The sequence below is a fragment of the Alligator mississippiensis genome, chromosome 1, assembly GCF_030867095.1.
Source record: "Alligator mississippiensis isolate rAllMis1 chromosome 1, rAllMis1, whole genome shotgun sequence".
In the NCBI taxonomy this organism is placed as follows: domain Eukaryota; kingdom Metazoa; phylum Chordata; order Crocodylia; family Alligatoridae; genus Alligator; species Alligator mississippiensis.
Genome location: NC_081824.1, coordinates 209,752,290 through 209,776,680, shown reverse-complemented (window position 1 = coordinate 209,776,680; position 24,391 = coordinate 209,752,290). Strand labels below are relative to the sequence as shown.

The window sequence follows — 24,391 nt, the reverse complement described above, 5'->3', positions numbered from 1 at the left end:
TGTAACTAGTAGTCATCAATCAACTCTGTTTCAGAAGAGTGTAGTGATGAAAGGATCAATCGTGTTTGTCCTTTTTAAAAATGTGTCTGGCATTTAAACTTGCCACAAGAGAAAATTAATATATTAAATGTGTGCTTGGTGACACAGGAGTTTGATTTCCAATGGTATACATATTAAACACATTGAAAAGGAATGCTCATCCAGGTATTTTATGTAAGGAAGGCAGTGTGATATAGCTATTTATGTAATTTTTTTGTGAAAGGTTTTAAAAAACATCATCTTATTTTTTGTTGTGCTGTCTTAGATTCCAGTAGTAGCTCATTAACTCATTAATGCCATCTTTATTTCCTGAAAACAGCAGCAATTTTCTTCTGTCATCTGGCAAAAGCTTTAGTCGTCTGTCCTTCAGAAATCATGTAGACAAATTGGTCTGAGTGCACTTTGAGTGCAGAACATACACCAAATCTCAGAAATGCAAATAAATTATCCATATCATCCTGCAGACGGTGATATTGGAAGATTTCATTCACTTGTTTCATTCCCCACCCTCTTACCCCCTCTTAAATTCCTTACTGTTTGCTCTGTACAAGATGTTTGGCCTAACTGTTTTGCAAACTTTACTTATTATGATAATCCTTTTTTATGAGCCCTTTACTTGTTCCAAATTATTAACTGTTTTGTCATTTAGTTTGATATGGATTATTGGTGAAGTCCATGGTCTTCACCACATTGTCAACTTCCTTATAGTTTTTAAGTTCAGGTACTGCTGCTATTACCCAAAGAAAGCAGTTCCTTTGGGTAGTGAGAGAGTTCTGCTGCAGGCAGTTAAAGAACTGTGCTGTGTTTAAACACTCTTTCATGAGATTATCATGTGTCAGAATAAATCCCCAAATATTCCTTTTCTGTTTTACAGGTGGATGCATTTTAAACACTTATTGTCATTTCTAGATACGTTGATATTTTCTCAAATATAGTGCCCTGTTTTACAAACTCATTCTCCAGTTAACTTCTGCTGTAAATTAATTAATTGAGTTACCTGTTGTTGTTTTTTTTCCAATTACTTAGCCAATGAATTATGTTGTAGAAAGAGGTCTAGTACTGGAGTAAACACTGTAAGGACAGTACATTTGAAGTATAGGTCTTTCTTGTATATGAAGCTAGGAAACGGATTAAATTTCTCTCAGCTTTCATTTCATATTCCGTGATGAACTGATGTTAGGATTTCAGGAATACAACATGTACTTCAGGTTTCAAATCCTGTGAAATTCTAGCGAGACACCGCAAGAATTCTATCCTGACAGCAGATTTGTTATATAATGTATGAATATAGATCCGGCTGTATAATCTATTTATAGATGTGTTGCTCACCTAAAATAGGACTGAATATTGTATTTTTTTCTATAATATTTAAAAATTCTGTAGCCCCCATTTCTCGCATTTTATTCTATTTAAGGTCTCCTTCTGAATGATCCCAAATATGCTATTAACTGATATATAACTGACTCTACTAACAGAATTCCTGTTGTATACATAACAGAATATGGGACAACATATTAGCCATTGTACAAATTACAGCATGGTATTGTGAGGCAAAGTTTTGCTAAACTTGTCAAGATGGTGCCTTGTGGGTTTTTTTTAAAGTTTGTACAAGGCAGGTAGGAACTATGTTTTCAATATCTCATTCAAACCCCCCCCCCCCCCCTTGAAATAAAAATGCATCGAATTCATGTTACTTATCTACAATGTATAAAGGCATAATTAACTAATGCTACTAGCATTTTAAGTAATAATTCCATGATTGTGCTAGGGAAAACTGCTGGCTTAGTTTGTCCGTAATTTTAGGTAGGATAATCACTAATCACCTGTAGGATAGCAAATATATTTGTATGCTAGCAAGTATTTAATAAATAATAATAAAAATTGGTAAAATAAAAGGAAAAATAAAAATAGCCTCCTTGCATGCAGAAATTTTGTATGTGCCTCCTGTCCAATCAGTCATGCCATTTCTTTACACTCGCATTTATTTTTTTAACTCGTCTGCAAGTAATGACTGAAATGAATGTGATAAAATGGCAAAATGCAAGACCTTATTCAAACCATAAGAGTTGTCTCCTAATGGAGAGCCAGCAACTTAAACTAAGGCAGATAAATTAACATAGTGCAAGTTAGAACAGCAAATAGTTGAGAAGAAAAAAGTACATAAAATGTAAAAACTGTGTGTGAAAGTAATCCATCCCTCTAGCCTGTCCAAGAATAAGGAGAGCAATTCAAATATGTGGGTACTGCAGAGAGAGTAATTTTTTTAAGCTGTTTTATATCATTGAGGATAATGAGAAGGGAAGGTTCATCACACCTGATATTTGCAGCTCCTAGAGATGAAAGAACTTGATTATCAGAATTTCAGGAAACAAGAGGAATACTGTGCCTGTACTTGTGTGGAAGGGTAGGAGAAGGCATAGCAGATATGCAGATCTGGATATTTTATATTGATTGATTGATTGATTGATAAATAGATATTTATATATAGATATAGATAGACCCATATCTATGTATATCTATCTATATATAGAATAATAAGGTCTTGTAAAACATTTTGTTAGGAACAACAATTGCATGACTTAGAAAGTCTTGGAAGTGTTTGTCTTAAGAAAAAAACTTATATTTGCTTGTATTGGGCAGACTTTTTTTTAGTTTATGCAGTACTGTGTAATCACTAAAGAATTAGTAAGGTCAGCTAGCCAAACTGAAAAAATAACACTGTATTAGATTAAGCTGTGTAAAATGGCAACACATTTCATAGCTGTCTGTGCAGTGGGCATGTTTTCTATGCAATTTCCTCTCTTGTATTTGTATGGAAAATTGAGAACTCTAGTTTGTTCCGTAGACTCTTTGATTTAATGATCAAAGATAATTGAACAAAATTAAGGGATTTTATTTTGGAATTGAATCAAATTTCATATTTGTGTAGCTTCTGCAGTTTTCATCTGGCTATTTTGGTATTTGGGGTTTCTTTTAGGTTTCGCAAACTGGTCAATTGACCAGTCAAATATTGTCAGTTGACTGATCAATAGTCTGCTTATTTTTTTGACCAATCAGAGATTATAATTTAACAAAAAAAAAAACCCTGCATTTTTCTGCAGTTTTCTTGACAAGTATGATTTTTTTTATTGTTTTATGGCACATTGCTGAGTGGAAATTTTGTGCATTTTGGGTATTATTTGGACCTATTGGCAATTTTTTACAATTGACTGATCAATGTTTGACCAGTCAATTGACCAAACTTTATTTGGCTGGTCAAATGCCCAACCCTAGTTTCTTTAGCCTTTGCTTCATTTGAATTATTTTCCTTTGATGTCTGATTGTATAAAATAAAACTTTGGGTGCTTTTTCAACATTTTCTGTGATTTGTTCTTTAAAGAAATTGAATACACGTACAGTTCAGTTTCATCTTTTTAAAGTCTGAAACATTAAAATACTGCCTTTCATATGTTGTATGTTGAGGTTGGAAGTTTAATCGTAGGGTTGGAAAGAGGTGTTCAATTTTTTCTTAACCAGTAAAGTTAATTTAAGAATGAGATTGTAGCTTCCATTAAGTGTTCCTTCTTAACAGGAATAATTACATTCATTTAAACAGAAAGCAGAAGAGGTACCAGGAAATCTTTCTATTATCCTGACCTCTCTCTATGTGCTTTTTGTAAAAATGTATTTTTGAAAATACAGTATACTTTTCAAACTAGTAGTTTTTAGGCATCAGTAAAATCTGCCATATTAATATTGTGAAGCTTTCTTGTTTGCATGATGATTATTTATTACTACCTGAAAATAGCTTACATATTTTCATTAAGTCAAGTTCTTCAGATATCTGAGGCTGTCAGATATCATTATCAAATTCTCTCCAATGTGAACATGATTTGATAAAAAGCTTTCTTCAACAGTGCATCAGCTTGACTAGTTAAATCACATAAAGAAGCAAAAACTGATTAAAGTGGGTTTTTCCCCCCTCTCAGTATCCAGCAGAACCACCAGATTGCTTTGTGGACTTCCCTGTTCAATTTGCTGTTTCTTGGATTCCACAGGTAAAAAAATCTCTACTACGTACCCTCTTCTAATAACTAAGATTTTATTTACTTATCAGTTCAGAGATGTATTTGCACTGTGTATCTGATGTATGACAGGTGTTTGGTAGTGATGTGTAATAAAAAAAAGTGTCTGACTATGTAGTACTTTCTTTTCATTTGTTTCCTGTACACGTGTTTAGGAAATGTATATATTTAGAGCATTACATTTTAATTTTATAATATTTACAATATCAAATTAATCTGTTGCCTTCAACATTTTAAATCTGTTCCCAACCTTATAGATGTACTTTCTATACCCATCCACCTCTAATACATTGTGTAGTGCTAAGACTCCAAATTCTTGTGAGGTAATACTGGGAAAATAGGGGATGAGATTAATAATTACTGATACCATGGAAAAAACTGTTGTCTAAAATTTGACAAATATTTTTGCAAAGTCAAATAGGCAAAAATAGTTGTCCTGTTTGATCTACAATAGCCTAATTGTATGACTCATAATTACAAAATCATATGTGTAACATATCATTCTGATTCAATAGTTTTAACTGATTTGTTCTTTTTAAGAACTGAAAGCCTTTTTTTTTTTTTTTTTTTCTTTTTGAGGAAGGCATGTTGTTTCTCATAAATTATTTCTTGTATTGTTCTCCATTTAATAAAAGTACTTGTGCTTGACTACATATATTTAAAATAGATTTATAACATGCCAACTTAGAAGCAAATTAATTTGAACCAACTGTAGAAAATATTTGAGGTTTAGATTTATTTAATTCTGGAAAATTTAGTTTAATTTTTTTAAACAATTTAAATAGTGTAGAAAAATCTTAGCCTGTCAGATTATCAGGCTTTCCAACTACATGTGCATGTACAACATTGCTTTTACAGAGGGAGGGATAAAGGTTGTAACAATACAAGCTTCGGATAATTGCATCCTCTCTGTTTGACAAAGCTGTGAGTTTTGTATATCACCCCAAGTCACTGACATATTCCTGATGTGGAGCTTAGTGAAGGAACCCTGCAGGAGTGAGTAAGAACATCCATGGAAAAATAATATATTTTCACACTTAGCTGTTACTTCAGAGCTTTGGTTGATTGCATAATTGTTTTGGATGAACTCAAATGCATATCTTTTTCCTGAAGAAAATCCAAACTTTATGTATAAATTTATGTTTGATATATATTGGTATTATGTAGCTTCAGTTCTGTATTATATTTTAAATTATAATTTTAACTTTTTATAATATTTATTTACTTGATTTATAGCCTCTCCTCAAAAAGGAAAGGTGACTTAAGACAGATATTTTCACCAAGACTGTTTCTATTAGTTTGTTTTTGTTTACCTTTAAAATTTTCCAGCTGGCTTTAATTTTTAATAAAAAATGCTTTAAAACAAATTTAGGCATCACCCTTACTACCAAATTACAATCAATAGTCAGTGCTTATATACAAGTTGCAAGCACATGAAAATCCAGTATTGTAAATGTGCCCTACAAAGTTTATTGAAGTGAAAAACTACAGATAGTGCCTAATACTGCTGGAGGATTAAGTCTACATATATTAATCAGGTAAATGTGCAGCTTTTGCAAAATTGTGTGGCTATTCTTTTAAACATCTATGTTGTATATTCCATAATATAAGGGGCACATCTTAGAAAATTACAGATTTTTTCTTTTAGAATGCATGGCTTTGATTCATGTGGGGTATATCCACACTCTGGCGAAGCTGTGATTCAGCACAGTGAATGCTAAGGTGTCAGTTGGATCAGGAGTCAGCAGTTCCTGAAGTGGTTGAATACATTGGTGCCTAAGAGGGAAACTGAAAAAGAGGACAAACTTAACATCTTGTGCTCTAGATATTTTGGGTATTCAGCCTGCAATTCTAATCCTGATAGGTTTTTAATTTTAACATATGTAGGTCACCTTTAATGGAAGAAACTGACAAGACCCCTAACTGAAGCAGTGCAAATGTCACTGTTATAATACAAATACAAACTCTTGTTAAAGAGAATATAAATAGATTTCAGGTAATTGGTTTTTTGTTTTTTTTTTTTTTTTTCTGTCTGCTCTTGCCTATTTCAAGTTCTGTTTTGATGCTTATGGACTTTAAACTTGGAAGATCTTTATTTTCTCTTTTTTGTATAATAATAGACATGGCTTTATGGCATCCATATTAAAAATGGGTAATTTTCCTTATGGTCCCTGTCTTCCTGCTGGGTTGATAATGTTTTGATGTATTTTTCTTTTGCTCTGATGAGAGGTCTGCTGCTGCTGCTCTGACATATTCATTTGGATGAATAATTATAACTTGCACAATGTCAAGCTGAAGATGGTAGGGTTTTGTGCGTCATGACAAGCCTAGTAGCCAGTGCAGGTGTCTCACAGCATGATCAGCAACAGCCAGTGTATTCTGGCTCAGAGGAGACATTTTAGAGTAGTAAGAAATCAGCACCAAGGGCAATGCTGCTGCTGCTACTGTTATAAGTGCCAAATAAATGCAAAGTGCTTCTCAATGACAAGTGTAAGAACATCTACTTATTTCAGTTATATTCTTTTTCTAATTAACCAGATAAATTTGCTGTCTACACATTTTAGCATGCACTCTAGGCATAGTTGTGCAGTTATTATATATCTATATTCGTTAGCCCACACAGTAGAATACTAGTCTTATATTGACCATTACTGACCTGGATTCACACGTGAAGGTCATGAATGTGGAAATTAATGACTAATGAGGTCATGCAGCTAACAATGAAACTGCATTACAAGATCTGGTATATTAGTATGGATGGAATTTTTCTATAGTTACTTGGAAGAAAAATACATATAGTGAAAGAACTTTTATCATAATTGATATTTCTAGCCTAGGCACTATACAAAGCTCAGCTTCCTACATGTCTCTAAGGCAGAGGACAAAGAGCATAGAAAAAAAAAAAGAATTGCCATACTGAGTCAAACCAAAGGTCCGTGTGAACCAGTATCCGGTGTCACTGTGGCAAATAGCAGATGCTTTAGACAAATATTAGAAACTGGACATGTAAAGAGTGATCACCCCATCATAACCTCCTGGTCACCAGCAGATAGTTGCATCCCTAACTTGTGTTGTGTATAATACCCACTGATGGACCTATCCTCCAAGAATATTTTAATCAATTTTGGGGCCATTCGAGAGTGTTAACTGGGGAAAAAAACTAACAAAAACTTCCTAAATCTTTATATGCCCTCTGACAGGTTGATTAGTGTTGATGGTGATGCAGAGGAGAGAAATTGTTCAACTTCAATAAATGACAAATGGTAGCAACAGGCCATGTAAATCCAAAGGACAGTACATTCAGATGTCAGGTCATCAAATCCTTCCCACTGCCAATACAGAATTGTTGACAATGGTCAGTTACAGACATTACACATAAACCAGTATAAGTGATGAGAAACCAGTCTATACCTGTAACATAACAGAAGTTTGGGGCATATAGACTGGTTTAAAAATGACGGAACCCAGTTTTTCCTAAAAGTCCCAGCTGTGTACACATGTTCAAGTTTTTTATCCTACAGTAAATCAGGCCACTTCAGGAGAAAAAATGATGTGGGAACCAGGGTTAAATCACAGCCATGAGAGTTTCTCCAGGGAGAGCAAATGTCTATACATGGTATGAATTCTCTCAGAAGAATAGTCCTGCAGCATCTCCCTGCTATCCCCTGCCCCCTACTCTTGGAAACAGTGTGTCACATGCTGGACTCTTGTTCCAGGAGGGAGCTGACCATGAGCAGTCAGTCAATCAGGGCTCCCCTATATACTACTGCTATCTGTAACCAATCAGGGCTGCCCTATATACTACTGCTGTCTGTTGCCAGGCAGACTAAAGGAGTCTGTAGAATACACTGAGATGTGTATGCAGACTCCCTACCCCGGCCCCCCAAGCTACACAGTGTCAGCACTGCAAGCTCTCCATTCTTGAGGGGCTCAGCAGTCAAATTTCTGTACCTGTGGCTCTGGGTAAGTTTTTCTACCAGGAGAATAAACATTGAAAAATTATCCCAGTTTATTTGAATGTGAGTATGAAGTTTAGGATGCTGCTCTGCAGTATCTTCTAAGTAGTCATGATTGGTCTTAGACATGTGCGGTTATTTGTTTGTGCATGCACGCACACACTACTTTTACAGGGTTCCTATATTCACAGAGTAAGTTTTGCCATTGACCTCAGAGGGACCAGGATATTGTTTGTAACATTTGTGAAAAATCCCAAATATAATGTTGTCCATGTGCAGTTCCTGCTGGAGAAATGTCTCCTTTCTAAATATATAGTCTTTTTTTCACTTCTACTTTGTTCTAATATTATAAAAGCCTTAATCTGTCTGGCTATGAAGAAGCGTTTGGATGGGTGCCAACACACCACCATGATGGCGGGGACAGAGCTGTGCTGGCCTCACCACTCTCACCCTTGTTCCTTGGAGGTGGTGGTGTTGCGGGGGGGAGGGTGGAAGAGCGGGTGTGCTGTGGCGGTGGGGGGAGCGGCAGACCCGACGCGGCAGGGGCAGGGGAGGAGTGGGCTCTCTACCCCTGCTTGGGCCTGGGCCCACTCCTCCCCCACCCCTCCTCTCCTGTGTCGGCCCCATGCCAGCTCCTCCTGTCCCCCTGCTGCCACTGGGTCAGCCCGAGCCCACTGCCGCCCCCCCTCCCCGCCGTGGCTGCCAAGCTTCAATCCACCCTCAAGCCCAGTCCTTCCCCACATTGGGCCCGGGCCCACTCCCCTCCCATGCTGCTAAGGTGGGGAGGGGCGAACAGGCCCGGAACCCAAGCAAGAGGAGGGAAGTGGGGAGTGGGCCCAGATGGGGCGGGGGCCACGGGGCTCCTTCCCTATCCACCTCTCCCCCGTCATTCTTGACAGGCAATTGGCTAGTATGATTGACATTATTCTTCTCTTTTCTTGTAGTACTTCATTCATGTACTTCAGATCATTAAACACAACATGAAATAATTTTTTAACTAAGTTGCATCTGAATTTTTCTTTGAAAACAAACACACGCTTGCATTTTTTTTGTCTTTGAACTGTGTGTGTCAGTGCTATTCTGATGCTTAGAAATGAAAGTTTCATTCCAGGTGTGGTTACCAGAAATGTACAATGAAATGAGCCATCTTTTCCTTGTTCTTTTATTTTGTTTATGCGGTCTAATTTTTTAGTGGCATTTTATTGTGTTTTCTCACTGAGATCAAAATTGTTATTTACCATCACCCCAAGACCTTTGAAGTATTGCCAGACTTGAGAATTTCCCTGACTTTTTTTTTTACACGGGCAATTAATACAAAGCAATAAATTGCATATATTGCACCAGAATTTATTGCTACTAGGTGCTGCATTTACATATGCACTTGGGACCACAGCATGTTGAGTCAGGTTGGAGCGGGAGCCCCAGCTGGCAGTGGGCCCAGGGGGTCAGCCTGCCAACCTGGAGCTCCTCTGACCTGGCTCAACATCCTGTGAAGACGCTGGCTGTGGAATGAGGGTGCTTCAGTGCAGGGCCAGTCGCCAGGCATCCCCGACGCTGAAGCACCCTCCTGTCCCAGTCAGCTGGGTCAGCATCTACACATGAGTTGCTCTGCAGTAAATAATGCCCCTGCAGGATAGTACCTCTATTTACAAGTACTAACCTGTGGCAGCGTTTATTAGTTTAGTGTATCTTAATAGGGCCATATGTGTAATGCAGAGAGTTTACTGTGGAGCTAATTAGGCAGCTCTGCAGTAAACATCTCATGTAAGACGTGCCCATTGTCCTGCAGTGCGAGACATTGACCATGCTCTTGTCCCTCTTGGGCATTGTGCCTGGTACAAGAGGGCTGTGGTCAAAGTTTTTATTCATAGTTTTATCCTGCTACTACAGTCACTGGTCTAGGACGGATGTCTAACGTATGGCCACAGGTGACCTTACCATGGGTATTTCCTAATTTTTGCTAACTATAAAGTTAGAAAACTACAAATATGTTGGTGACACAAGCTGTTAATCATATTGGAGTGCCCTCAGTAATTATAAATAGCATGCAAAGGTCTTTACATACCAAACATTCTCAATTACTTTTTTTTCAAATAGATTTGTTCAAGAAACATTAAAATCTGCAACACTTTTTGTATGCCTACAATGTATATTTTACCCAATTGGTACAAATATTTTTACAGAAGATGGAGTAACTCTTAATTTTCAGTAAGAAAGTTATTTTCTATATGTTTTGAATAACGGTGATATACAGGATTAAATGCCTTATTTTCAATGCGTCTTTGAGAGAATTTACAATTCCACCTTAATTGTGGCAAAAACCGCCAAGAAGCCAGTAACTTGTTTGCATTATCTGACCACTTGAGGAAGGTACCTTGCTTTGAGAGAGAGAAATAGCAACAATAAATTTTAATCAATTTTAAAAGAGACCAGTCGATGTTAAAAGAGAACAGTGGTGAACAGAGGCCAGTAATAAACTGGTTAATGAAAAATAAAAGATTGAAAAATTCTTCATGGTTTGCATGACAAAGTATATGATGGATTTAAATAGATATAAATGCATATATGTATATAAGAGCCAGTTGGTAACATCAATGAAGCATGCAAATAAGATCAAATGAACAGAGCATTTTAAAAAAAGATTTAACTACCTTTTTAAGGAACATCATTGAAAAATTACAATTAGTATTAAAATTAATTGGATTTTAAAACTTATCTGTGGGTTATAATCCCTTGATATTTCTTTTTTCTAGTGAAACCCTTTGAATTCCCAAAAGATAAAGATAAAAATGATTATTAGAGGATTTATCTGTATGTGATATAGAAAAATGTAAAAAATCAAAATGGAAAGCAACTGTTGCAAGTACCAGAAAATTATGCTATTAATTTAAGTGTCATCAGAGCACAAAAGATCACATTCCAGGACTGTGTGAAAATTATTAAAATACTGGAAATAATAGTACTTAAGATGAAGATATTATACTCTAAGATGTGGTTAAGTGACTGACACTATTATATCACTTCAGGTATTATAAAAGTAACAAAATGCTTTTAAAGATAATAAGCGTTACATTTTGAGATTGACAGTATTCACACTTTTCTGCTTAAGTGCTTTCCTACTTTAATATAATTTAATAACAGTAGGAAAAATCCAACATTTTATTTCAAAGCTATACCTTTTCTTTTTACAATATTTTCTCACATATTTAAAAAAAAAAATTGAAGCTCTTAAGAAAAATGTTTAAGTATCCCCATTTTCCTTCCTTTTTGTCCAGTTGAGAAACAGGAGAAAATGGTAGCTAAGGGCTAAACTAACCTTTCTTTCCATTTTTATCCATAAAGAGAAATTCCTGTTAAGTAATAGTCGCTTTTTATTAAATTATCCTTTTTTTTTTCTCTATTTGACAACAATTTTTAGTAGTTGTCTGTCCAGAAAGTAATTTCAAATTTTAAATGGCCTGATTACTAATTCTTGGCTTTAAAATGGTTCTTATTTCTCTTTTCAGCTACACTGAAGATTCTTTTCCCAGTCCATTTCCTCTTCCTTCTCATTTTCCTTATGTATTTCCATTGATTGTCACTAGGATTATGCAGTTAATTACCTAATCTGTAAGCACTCTAAAACTATCTTTCTCCTTCCAGTTCTACATGTCCAACTGTCTCTGTGTTTGAGATGACACTGGGAGAAGCAAGTATTCAGAACTACTGTTCCCTTGATCACTCATCATTTCCTTCTTCCTCCAGTTCCTTTGATTATTTAGCTTCTCTCCCCCCCCCCCCCCCTCTGTTTCCAGGCCTGAAACTCGTTTATCCAATACATAGCATTCTTTTACTGAAACTGCTTTGTACCTTGGACATCTTTGCTCCAAATTACTTTTTGTGCATCATTGATCTAAATTATTTTGTTGACTTCATTGACTATCTTGTATAGTGGCAGATTCAAGCTCATTACCTTCACCTCAAAACTTTCCCATAGTACCACCCCAAGCACAACTCCCCCCTTCCTTGCCTTTCATTCCTTGTTTTTCCTTTAAATGACTATTGCCTTATTTTCCCCAGTTTTCATCTTCGTGCATGGCATCTACACTTATGGAAGTTATCTTAGCTACTGAGTGTTCCCTTTCCTCTACATTGATACATAAAATCTTTTCCCATAAATAGTGAAAACATTTTCCTCTTCCTCAGTAAGCACTTTTCAGTCTGAATTACTGCATTTTGTCTGAATTACTTTTGTAAGTCTTCTTCTATAGAGATTATATGGTCTTCGGGTCATAAATATTAAAATACCATAATCTTAATCCAACAATATTTGCCTGGTGTCCCTTTGGATTCCTTAATGTTTAAATGTTTCAGAATTGAACCTTATGTTCTTAGGTTTATTATGCTTTGTTTTGGGGTAATTGCAACATCTTTTTTACCCTGGTTGCTGATAAAACACTTAACCTTAACTTTGTTTAAAACAAATGCAAGGCTGTCTTGGGTGTTGAAATTTCCTATTACCTCCTTCCCATCTTAGTGGGTCTACCAAAGTAGTGACAGACAGAGATTAAGTAAGGTAAAATAGATTGATAACTATCTAGTCTAGATTCTGTAACTTGGTAAGATAATACGCACTTTAAATAGAATGACTCGATGATCTATTGAGGTCCCTTCTGACCCTAACATCTATGAATCTATGATTACACCTCAAGATAAAAAAAAAAAAAAAAAGTTTCTGAAATATTTTTAAAAAAATTATTTTGTTTCATACTAAAAGTGGGACAGCCAATCCTTTTAAACACCACATTAACTAAATTTTATCTAAAGTCTTCTCCCCGCAATGGCTTGGTAGTCATTAGTATATAAACTTTAGGAACAAATTAGATTTCATAGATGTTTAGGGTTGGAAGGGACCTTAGTAGATCATTGACTCTGACCCCCTGCCCTAGGCAGGAAAGAGCACTGGGGTCAAGTGACCCCAGCCAGGTGCTTGCCCAGTCTCCTCTTTTAAAGACCCCCAAGGTAAGGGAGAGTGGAAGCCCCTTCCACATTCTGGTAACCCTTACCGTAAAGAAGTTTTTCCTGTCTAATCTAAATCTGCTGTCCATCAGTTTGTGGCTGCGGTTCCTAGTAACTCCAAGAGGAGCCCTGGTAAACAGTATCTCTTCTTCCTTGCTGCTCCCTCCCCTGATGAATTTGTAGACAGCCACTAGATCCCATCTCCGCCTTCTCTTGTGGAGGCTGAAGAGATCCAGGTCCCTCAGTCTACCCTCATAGGACCTTACCTGCAGGCTCCTAACCATCCAAGTAGCCCTCCTCTGGACCATCTCAAGTTTTTCTACATCCCTCTTGAAGTGCGACGCCCAAAACTGAATGCAGTATTCCAGCTGCAGCCTTACCAATGCTGCATAGAGGGGAAGTATCACCTCCCTAGACCTGTTCATAATGCACTTCCTAATGCATGATAGAGTGCAGTTAACCTTGTTGATCACTTCGTCACATGTTCATCTTGGAGTCAACTATGACTCGGATCCCTTTCTGTTGCTGTGCTGCTTAAGAAGTCATCTCCCAGTCTGTAAGTGTGCTGGAGATTCCTTCTTCCAAGGTGAAGTACCTTGCACTTACCTTAGTTAAACTGCAGTCTATTAAACCTGTCCAAATCTGCTTGAATCCATTCCTTGCCCACTAGTGTGTTTACTTTAATGCATAGTTTCGTGTCTTCTGCAAACTCCACACCTTCATCCAGGTCACTGATGAAGATATTGAAAAGCACTAGTCCGAGGACTGAACCCGTAATTCCTTTCATTGCTTTTATACTGTTGTCTAGGATCCAACCTTAATATAACATCATTGTCGCAGGGTGCTAAGGTGCCTGCTCCTCTTAGAGCAGAAACTGCCTGGGGAGAGAGTCCAAAGAGCCAGAGAGAAGCCCACAGGTGCAGGTTACCATGGCAACAGGCTAATGAGCAAATTAGCCTGCACCTGCACCTGGACAGCTGACTGGAAGAGGCAGGACCCTGGACCCATATAAACCCCAGGGTTGGGACTAGAGAAGCAGTTCCCTTCCAGCAGCCAAAGGAGAAGCAGCCTCCAGGGAGGAATTGCTCAGACACTGCAGCTGCCCGATATGCTGTACTTCGGGCTAATGGGGCTCCAGGAGCTCACCAGGTATCCTTACCTACAAGGCACTTAGTGCCAGGGTAGAAGTTTGACTCTTTTAAAGGGGCAGAGTACACCCTGAACTTTTTGTGTTATGTTATAGCCCAGGGGCTTATCCTCTTACAGCACCAGAGGATCGGGCTGAGGCTGTTGGGGAAAGAAAAGGCTTCAGTGGGGGCCCACTACAGTGTGGGGACCCAGCGCCTGTGTGGGCGCAGTGTTCAGAGGAGGGACGGAACCCAGCCCCTGGGTGGGCGCAGTGTTGGGGGGGGGGGAATGGACCCCAGCACCTGTGTGGGCGCAGTTTTTGGGGGGGGGGGCATGGACCCCCATTCCAGTGTGGCCGCAGTTGTGGAGGCTGGACTAAGCTGAGGCCTCAACTCAAGGAGACAACATCAGTATAACATCTGCGAGGCTTGGGGCATGGTAAAGGGCTGATTTTGGAGCCATGTATCTAACCCATAAGGCTGAAGGTGTCCTGGGAGGCACCCATTTTGAGCGGGATCCAAAATGGAATCCAAGAACTCACGAGGTTCAGCAGGGTCCTGCAGGACTGTGTCCAGACAAGATCAAGGGCAGCCTCCCTATATTATAGTTCAGAGCAAGACATGGCAGGGAAGAAAGACGGTGCCCGCTGGGCAGTTTTGGCATGGTCAAGGAGCCCTAGGGGTATTGCAGCCATCCCTGGGGACCGCATCCCATGACAGTCATTGTAGCTGAAACAATGTTAAAAATTGTATGCATCAACCCATGTGAATTCAGGATGCAGTCACAATCTTATTTACTAATGGGAAGAGCTAAGGGGATTTTTAATTCTCTTAGAACAAGTTGAAATAACAAACTCGGAATATAAGTTGGTAATTTTTTTTATCAATCTTTTGTAATTGTCTAATGTTTAATCTCATTTTAGGGGATATGAGCTACATTTTCTTTTCCCTTAACTGATTCTTTGCTGGCAGAAGCTGTTCTGACATCATAATTAATTTAAAACTGCTCCTTCTCCTACCTCTTCTTTTCCTAGATCTGGGCAACTAAGGATGGGGAAGCTACAGTCTGTTTCCTGTCTATCTCCCTGGTATTGGGCATGGTAGAAGATGACTTGTGAAAGTAGTAGAATAGGCTTTTAAAAGAATTTTGTCTTGGAACTATTCTGAAATTTATAAAAAAAAACATTTTGGCTATAAAATATTTTTCCAAGGTGATGAACAGAATGTATTTTATATTAAGTCCATTCATAACAGCCACTAGCTTCTATTTGAATAAAATATTTTGATAAGTTTAGCTTGGAGCACAAATTGATGGCTAAGTATCATCAAGACAAATTTGTAAGTTATCAACAGCAAACAATACTGGTTTGTTTGTTTGTTTGTTTTTTTCTACTATACCACTAGAACTCATTTGTTAAGAATTATCAAATGAAAAATATGATGGTCCTTTTCATTACCTTTTCCTTTTTGAAAAATAGTATTAGCAATAAGAATAGCTTTATTTCAAGTTCAAAGATGATTATAATTCATATTGGAATATAATAATAAAGGGTTTTAAAACTTAATTGCACCCAGTACAGTTATCTGCACTTGATATTTGCCCCATTATCAGAAAGCCCTTTAAATATTAACATAGGAAAAAACATTGTCCTTTGCATACTGTAATATTCTTGACCACTGGATGGTTATCTACAACTTTTAAAACTGTGTGTTTGGGGGAGAGTGTTACACATTGTATGTTGATATTTGTGGAGATTCCTGTACCTTGTTAACATTTCCTCTTTTTGTAGAGCTCTTTAATAGATATTTACAACCAGTTCTTGGCAGCATTGGAGTCACTGAAAGAATTTTGGGATGCTATGGATGAAATTGATGAGAAGACCTGGGTACTTGAGCCAGAGAACCCTACACGCAGTGCAACTATGAGAAGAATTGCAATAGGTAGGAAGATAGGAGAGGAAATTAAGCAGCTGCTTAAAGTAGAAATGTTAATAATTTTGGCTTTTTTTACATAAAACAAAAACAAAGGTAGGTTATTTACTCTGTGTGTGTGTGTGTGTGTGTGTACACTTTTCATCCTTATACAAAATAAACATTCCAACGTAGAATATTTCATGTTTAGAAAATAAAGTACATTTTGTATTTTTAAATACTAAAACCAATTTTATATTATAAATATTTGTAAATTACAAACACTACAGTGTCTTGATGATTTCAACCTGCGGACACATTTGCGATCAACTTGGGTTTCTATACCACATTTGACCATTTTGTTACACATGCTTGCCACTCGTTTATTGTACATTGAGGTGATCTTACATTGTACATGTGCCTTCAAGCAGCAGGCATTGCAGCATTTGTTGCATAGGTCTGAGGAGCTGTGCCCCAGTCGCAGGTGGTTAGACCGATGGTACAACCCCACTTCCTCATTAGTTCCTTGGAGTGTCTGATTCTGGTATGTAGGCGGTTGATACATTGCCATGGTTTGTCAGCACCTGGTGGCAAGGACTTGGCCACTGGAATACCCATTTTTTCACTGTCAGGTATTTTCTTCAGCCTTTTGTTCCACATTTGTAGTTGTCTACTTGGGCATGGCATTGAGAAGTTGGGGAAACAGCTACTGTATGATGATTTTTTTTGCTGAGGATGTAGGGAACCTATATTAGGGCCTCTGACAGATATGCAGGTAAAGACGCAATGGGATCTGATCCAGGATCTCAACAATTCCCATGTGCATGGCAGGAGGTATGACTGTGGGATCAGGGATCAATTCCAAATTGCACCCTGTTGGCAGTGCAGGGGGAGCCCGGGATCATGATCATTGGCTTCCCCTGCACTGGCAAGTTGCAGGCCAGGTGCCAAGTGTGCCTTCTCCTGAAAGCACCGATCAGCTGATCAATGTTCCTAGCTTCAGGACCAGAAGGGTCCAGCCTTGAAGGGCTTTGATGTGTTCTCAAGGCTGGGAATGCTGACCAGCTGAGTGATGCTCCCAGTACTGGAAGGAAGAAATGTGATGTAGGGGTGTGTGAAATGAGTCATATTCAATTCAGATTTGGATTTGACCTGAATCAGGGACAGTGATTCGATTCGTTGATTTAGGTCACGGCCCTAATTCAATTTGACCAAATCTGAATCTGAAGATTTGATGCTGATTCAGAGAATCAGCGATTTGTCCACAGATACAGATTTAAATGTTTTTTTTTTCTGCATGCGTCAAGGTAGCAGGCGCGTCTCATGAATGTTATGATGCTGGGGCAGACGGAGGGCCCACCCGCTTGCTTGGCAGTGAACTCAGAAGTGGACTGGAAGTACTTCCAGTCCACTTCCGGGTACACTGCTGAGTGTGTGGGGAACCACCCCTCACAACCCCCGGCTCGGCAAATGGCTGCAGGGGAACACCAGGTGCCCCCCAGACCCAGGAGGCACCAGTCACTGAGCTGGGGTGGTTGGGGGGTTGTCCCCCGCACGCTTCCTGGCAGACCTGGAAGTGGATTGGAAGTGCTTCTGGTCCACTTCTGGGTCTACTGCCAAGCATGCTGAGGACCCCCTCGCTCTTGTGGGACGCTCCATTTGCCCCAGCATCACAGCATTCACAAGCCACCTTGAGGTATGTAGAAAAAACATTTCCTGTAAGACCGTTTTAGGCTGGACATAAGGAAACTCTTTACTGTCCAAGCCCCCAGGGCCTGGAATAGACTCCCTTCAGAAGTGGTGCAAACACCTACTCTGGATGTTAAGAAACGTTTGGATGCTTATCTTGCTGGGATGTTTTGACCCTAGCTGACTTCCTGCCCCTGAGGCCGGGGGCCGGACTTGATGATCTTCCGAAGTCCCTTCCAGCCCTAATGTCTATGAAACTTAAAGCTGTGTCTGTGCGAATTGCTGAATCTCTCCAAACCGCTTAGGAGGGTTCTGATTTGTATTTGGAGACATGAAAAGGTCTTCTGATTCGATTTGGATTCGGAGATTCAGCTGCCAAATCGGTACTCTAAATATAAAGACTGATTTCTTGGCCTAACCATTTTTGTCTAGAATGTGGGTGAGTTGAAGAAGCCCTTATATCTGGGAACCTGCCTAACTCTCACAGAAAGAAAGCAATTTTCACAGCTCGTTCATGGTGCACAGAGCTAGTTTCACAGGCGTTTTGCTGTGGCCCCCTCCCTGGTGCTGACTGGCGGAGAGGCCCTTGGGGGAGGAAGGCCCTGGTGGGTGGCTGCCATCTTGACTGCTGTCTGTTCTTCATGTGGCCCTGCCTCAGCACTGATTAACAAAGAGGCATGAGGCGTCAGGTGCCATCTTGGCCCTTTCTGCCACCCCACCAGCTGGCGCCTTCTCCTTCCGGAGGCTGTGAGGCATGGCCACAGCGGCAGGAGGACTGCTGGCTCCCACTGGGGAGCCAGCATTTTATTTAGGTTTGGGTGGGGTTTTTTTGGTTGATTTCCTGAGAAATCATGGCCAGTGCCATTTTTCACTGTTTGAAGAGATTTCATGATTTTCCCGCAGACTGAGGAAAAATGGCAACCATGATTTAAGTAGGTCCCTACTTATTTTTTCCAGGTCAACATAAGTTGGATAGTGTTTTTCACAGCTAAGAGGGTGCCTTTAGAGTCAATATAAAATTGCTTCTGGTGTTGACATGCAAAGTCAGGTATGGTTGGTTGGGAGGAACAAAGGCACTGACTTGATTCACAGGATTCCCCAGTTAATAGTCTGGTTTATTCTCTCTCTCTCTTTCTTTTTTAAGAAAGATGTAGATGAACTCTCTGATGGTTGCATGTGCATATTAATGCGCAGCAAGAAACTCTGGCACGTATCACACCAGAGTTTATTGCTCTCAGGCTCCATATTTACACATGCGCCCAGGGCCTCCGCATGTTGCAGGGCCCTGGGAGACAGCCTGCCAGCCTGAGGCTGCTCCAGCGTGGCTCAGTGTGCTGCAGAGGGGCTGGCTGGGGCAGGGTAAGGCAACCCCTGCACTGAAGCACCCTTGTGCCCCAGCCAACTGGGTCGGCACCTACATGTGCATTCCTGCACACCAAAAAGTTCTTCAGCAAGATAGCACTACCCTGCTGTGGAGTTTATTAGTTTCCTGTGGCTGAATAGGGCCACAGGTATAGACACCAAGACTAATTACAGTGGACCTAATTGGACAACTTTGCAATAAACGTCTCATATAGACACACCTACAGTCTCTTATTTATGTTCCTGACCTTTTCTCCCTAGCTAGTCAGCCTTGGACATGCATTGATAGCTTATTCTTCACCTCCTTTCTGATACCTCATCTCCACAGTATACCCTCTAAAAGTTTGTGATACATCAGCACTCTGCACCCTACATGATAGAGTACTTTCTTTACTTATCTAGTCCATTCTCACTTGTGCCTCCCTGGGTGCAAACCAGTTCTCACTAGAGGTGTACAGATCTCAGTCCATATCATATTGGTACCGATAAAAGAAAAATTGACATTAGCAGCAATTTGCTTTATTTGGGCGGTGTGGCCAATAATGTCACTGATAAATGTTGCATGTATATGCACAGCTGCAGTAGGCACATGGCCAGAAATGGAGCTCGCCAGCTTGGAGAGCAGCATCTCGCCAGTAAGTCTGTGTGTGAAAGAGGGTGTGGGGGAGGTAAGGGGTGTGGGCAGATCACAGCCACCACAGTGAGGGGAATGGGGCAGGGGCTGCCAGCCAGGGCATGGTGTGGCACAGGATGGAGCTGTGGGGGAATGCAAAGGGGGCATTTCCCTGCTGCTGTGTGCATCCCCAGGAGAGGCATGAGGGGCATGTTTCCCCAGATCTGTTTGTGGGGTGAGGGCGGGCTGCCCGCTGTGGGCTTGGGGTCAGGAACTTTGTTGGCCTCTTCCCGGTGGCGGGAGCTAAGCCAGGGCTGCACTCAGGGTGGGCAGCAGTGATGCTGGGAGCAGTGGCTGCAGGGTAGGCTACAGCCACCCCAAAATTCACTATAGCCACCTCTCCCAGTGCCACTGCTGCCCACCTTGCATGCAGCCCTGGCTCAGGCCCCTGCCAGGAAGAGGCCAGCACAGCCCCTGGACCCAAGCCCACGGTGGGGAGCCCACTCTTGCCCTGTGCACAAATCTGAGGCCCCTGCTTCCTCCAGGGATGTGTGCAGTGGTGGGGAGCAGCTCCCCCTCCCCCACCACCTGTGCCCCCTGGACAAGCCACCAGTGGCTCCGTCCTGCCCCCTACCCCTGCTCCAACCCAAGCCCCACTCCCTCATTGTGGGGGACCTCAATCTGCACCCTCCCCCATACCCCTCTCTTTCCACGCCCCCCCCCCCCAACTTACTGGCTGGACACTGCTCTCCAAGCTGCTGGGCTGCATAAGAAGTCCATTTAGAATTATGCTGCAAAACACCACCTTTTATCAAATTTTGAAATAAAAGTTGTCTTGTTTTTCCTAAAAGCCACCTCTTGGTGGCTCTGATATAACATTAATATTTATCCTTGCTCATATTTAAAGTTAATTTATCACTGGATTTGCTTCAGTCTAGTCATATTTGAAATATTAGCTTCTGTCTGAAGAATCTTTTCCTATTAAATAACACCTAAAAGTGCATTTGGCAACACTTTGTTCACAGTCATTTGGTTAGTTTCCAGAGTTTATGAAGGTATTCATATAGTAATAGATTTTAAAAAAACCCAACAAAATAGGAATGTGATTGTACCACCACCATAAATGATGACAGAGAATTATCAGGGTTATTTGTACTAATTGAAATTTACTTTTAATTTGTTTATTTTTATACTTGAGGGAGATTTCAAGTTGACTGTGTGCGTTTAAGGTTGCATTAAATTTTAATGATTTAAAAATGAAAATGTAACCCTTATTTACCTAGACGGTTGGTTCTCAACCTATTTACCATAGTGGACCACATTTGCAGCTCCCAATGTATTGGGCTGCATCCCACAGCTGAGGAGGTCCTCAGCTGCCAGGGCTATGGGACCAGGGCCTGGACTTGTAGCCCCCTGCTGCGCCATGAAGCTCCTGGTAATAGCACCAAGGCTTGCCCGCTCTACTGTGGAGGACGCCAGGCAGAGGGCAGCAGGGCAGGGAGCCCCAAGCCCGCAGCATGAAGCCCACATTTGCCCCCATCCCGTACCCAAATCTGGGGGGCACATGCCTCCCTCCCTCCCTCCCTGGGAGTGCATGCAGCAGCGGGGAGTCAGCCCCTGCTGTCCCCTGGCCAAGCTGCCTGCTACTCCATCCTGCTACCCGGCCAGGCCCTGTGGCCACACATTCCCACCCTGGCCCTGGGCCCCATGCAGCATCCCCCAGCCCCAACCCTGCCCTACTCTGCTGCCTCCCACCCTCCTTCACTGTGGGGGGCCTCAGTCTGCTTTCCCCTCCCCCCCGCCCCCTGACTTACCTGGAGGGAGCTGCAGGAGCTGCTCTCCATGCTGCCTGGCTGCCATGTGCATGTGGTTCCCCCTGCCTCTGATACCCAGCCCCAAGCAGCCCCTTCTGCCAGCCTGCAAGGGGAAACTTGCCATTTCCCATGGTTCTTCCCCCTAACAAACTGCAAGCAGCAATCTTTACTTTTAATTTTTAACAGGATATCACATGGGCCACATGCGGCCTGAGAGTTGAGAACCACTGACCTAAACCTATTAAGAGCAATGTCTTAAATATTTTAATTGACAAATGGTGAAGTTCCTGGCTTTTAACCATTTTGTCATGTCCAAAGTCTACCAAAATGGAATATACTTAGCATATGGTAATTCTCCTGGTTGTTTATATCTTGTGTGTTTAGTAGAGTTAATTTTTGAGGAGTTTAGCCGATGGCCTAATCCTATTCATGGTGAACAGGAATTTGTAGCATCAAATTCTGGGTCTGAAACTAATGCTGTATTTTAGTAATTTAAAAACTAACTATTAAATTGCAGGCATACTCAGAATAACTCATTTGAAAAACTTAAGTGCTTTCTGATTACAAAGGAAAGCTTCACTTCTATTTGTATGCTCTCTCATGGCAGGAAACAATGTTTCAATAAACCTTGAGGTAGATCCCAGGCATCCAGCTATGCTTCCTGAGTGTTTCTTTCTTGGTGCAGACCATGGTAAGCAGTCTTTTAATGTCTCAGGCTTAGTGGCTGGTCTATGGTAGTTTACTGAAAAGCTTCTTTAATGTGTTAGATTTAGTTGTTTGAAGTTCTGTTTAGAATATAAAGTAAAAAAGATTGGTGCCTGCTGCATAAGCTCTCATACAGGCTCTTAATACAAGAGTGAATTTGTTACATGCTATTCTGTACTATTAATATGCAGGTCTAAAACGATTTAGTCCTTCCCAAACAATATCAGGGAAACCCTGTGTCCTGTAAAGAATTATTCAGAAAGATAATTATGTAATCATCAGTGTGTCTATTTTTCCTATTTTTGTTTTAGTGCCAAGTAAACTATTACCAATTCCCTACTATTGTGTAGAAATGTTTTTAAAGTATTCTCTAAACTTTCTGCTTCTTGCTAAGTTTTGGGGTGAGAAGAGAACTTATCTTAATTGGTGTATGATATCTCAAATGTAATGTAGTTGTTAAATCAGTTTCCAAATCTAATAATAGGTTAGGTTTTAAAAAAGGTACCTAGACAGTAAATAGTTTAAAAGTTGGTCTGTATGTGCTGAAATGTAAGGGTTGTTTCTTCTTGTGAAGAATGTTTTAAATACTTTTCTATATTATTTGCAGTAGTAAATCCTTTGAAAATTAAGCTGAACAACAATATGCACTTGTGGTAAGTGTTTTCAGCAGTAAGGTTTTAATTTAAAAACCTCCCCTTTGCTGTCTCCGTTTTAAAGTGGTTTTTTTCCCCCCTACTTGTAGGAATCCAGAAGTCCGCTTATTACAAAATTTGAAGGAGGTTTTAGAAATAGAGTTCCCATCTCGTGTTGTACTAGAAAAGTCTGTAAGTTGCTCTTTGTTGATGCACTATCCTCATTTCTGAATAACACAGGCTGATGACACAGTGGTCATCTTGTATCAGTGAACAGTAAAGGGGTGCTGAAAGGAGATTGATGCATAGTAATAAAGACTTCTGAAACTCAAGATTTTTCAGAGCTTGTTAAACTTTGGTTACAGATGCACACTTCCATATGGTCTCTAAACAGTAAGGCATCACTATTGAAATGGAAAAGCAAGTTCCAGAGTAGCAAATGAGATATGGAAAATCCAAACTTCATTCTGTTATAGATGCTGATGACTTAAATTTCTAATTAGGTAGAGCTGCTTAGAGGGGACAAGAGGCCATCCAAATAATGGTGCATTTCAGACCAACTTGGAATTAATTTCTGACAATGCTGTAACATTGGATTACAAGGCTGGCTCTTGTGAAAATCTAGAATTCTTAAATTAAAAATTAATATCTTGCTGTGAGGCTGCGTGTCTAATAAAGTGACAGTTCATTGTAGTTTAAAGGGATGAGGCCCAAGAATATTAACTACTGAAGTTAAAAAGCTGCATGTGTGAGTCTGGACACTGGTTTTAGGCACAGGAGTCTGTTAAGACAAAAATTACCTTGTTGATTTTATTTCTGTTTGCTGCTAACACTAATCTCAGAATGAGTAAAATGCACTTTAAACTCATTTAATAGTTTAAGTAAAAAGTAATTATTCTACTTTTTTTTTTTTACTTTGATCTTGGCTAATATATAACACTTATCAGTTCATCTGGTCTGCATTTTTTTAGGACTTTTCTATGGACTGTGGCATCTGCTATGCTTACAGACTTGATGGCACTGTTCCAGATCAAGTATGTGATGATCCACACTGCGGACAGCCTTTCCATCAGGCTTGCTTATATGAGGTAAAAAAAATTATAGTAAGAAATTCATTTAACCCTCATTCACAAACTATAGGTATATGTTTCTGTGTCCATTGCATGACTGCATGATGGGTACAACTCAGATTGCTCGAGTGAAGTAATCCATATGATTCACTAGGACTAGAGAAGGATTACTGGAAAAGTTATGAATTAGAATGACTAACCACCACTCACATATTCTTATTATTGCTTCCCTTCATGTTTCTTCTTACCATTTACTTGTTAGACCTTTCTTAATAAGGCACATTCTTTGCCTCCAAAGGTGGTTATAAAGGATCTAATTACTGGGGTTACCCCCAGTTGAAATTAGAGCTCCAGGAATACCACTGTTTAATTTTATGGCTCTGAAAACCACCAAGGGAGTGGTGTGAACAG

General features: G+C 40.0%; 1 protein-coding gene across 4 annotated transcripts in view; it reads left to right on the top strand.

Moving 5' to 3' along the window:
* Positions 1 to 24,391, top strand: part of FANCL (FA complementation group L) — a 54,277-nt gene that overhangs the window by 29,085 nt on the left and 801 nt on the right. For all 4 annotated transcript variants that reach the window (XM_059719491.1, XM_059719495.1, XM_059719484.1 and 1 more), the window contains 6 exons: positions 4,008 to 4,076; positions 15,975 to 16,125; positions 22,181 to 22,264; positions 22,886 to 22,931; positions 23,021 to 23,102; positions 23,882 to 23,998. In XM_059719491.1, coding sequence (XP_059575474.1) covers positions 4,008 to 4,076; positions 15,975 to 16,125; positions 22,181 to 22,264; positions 22,886 to 22,931; positions 23,021 to 23,102; positions 23,882 to 23,998 — 549 coding nt within the window. The remainder of the gene's footprint in view (positions 1 to 4,007; positions 4,077 to 15,974; positions 16,126 to 22,180; positions 22,265 to 22,885; positions 22,932 to 23,020; positions 23,103 to 23,881; positions 23,999 to 24,391) is intronic.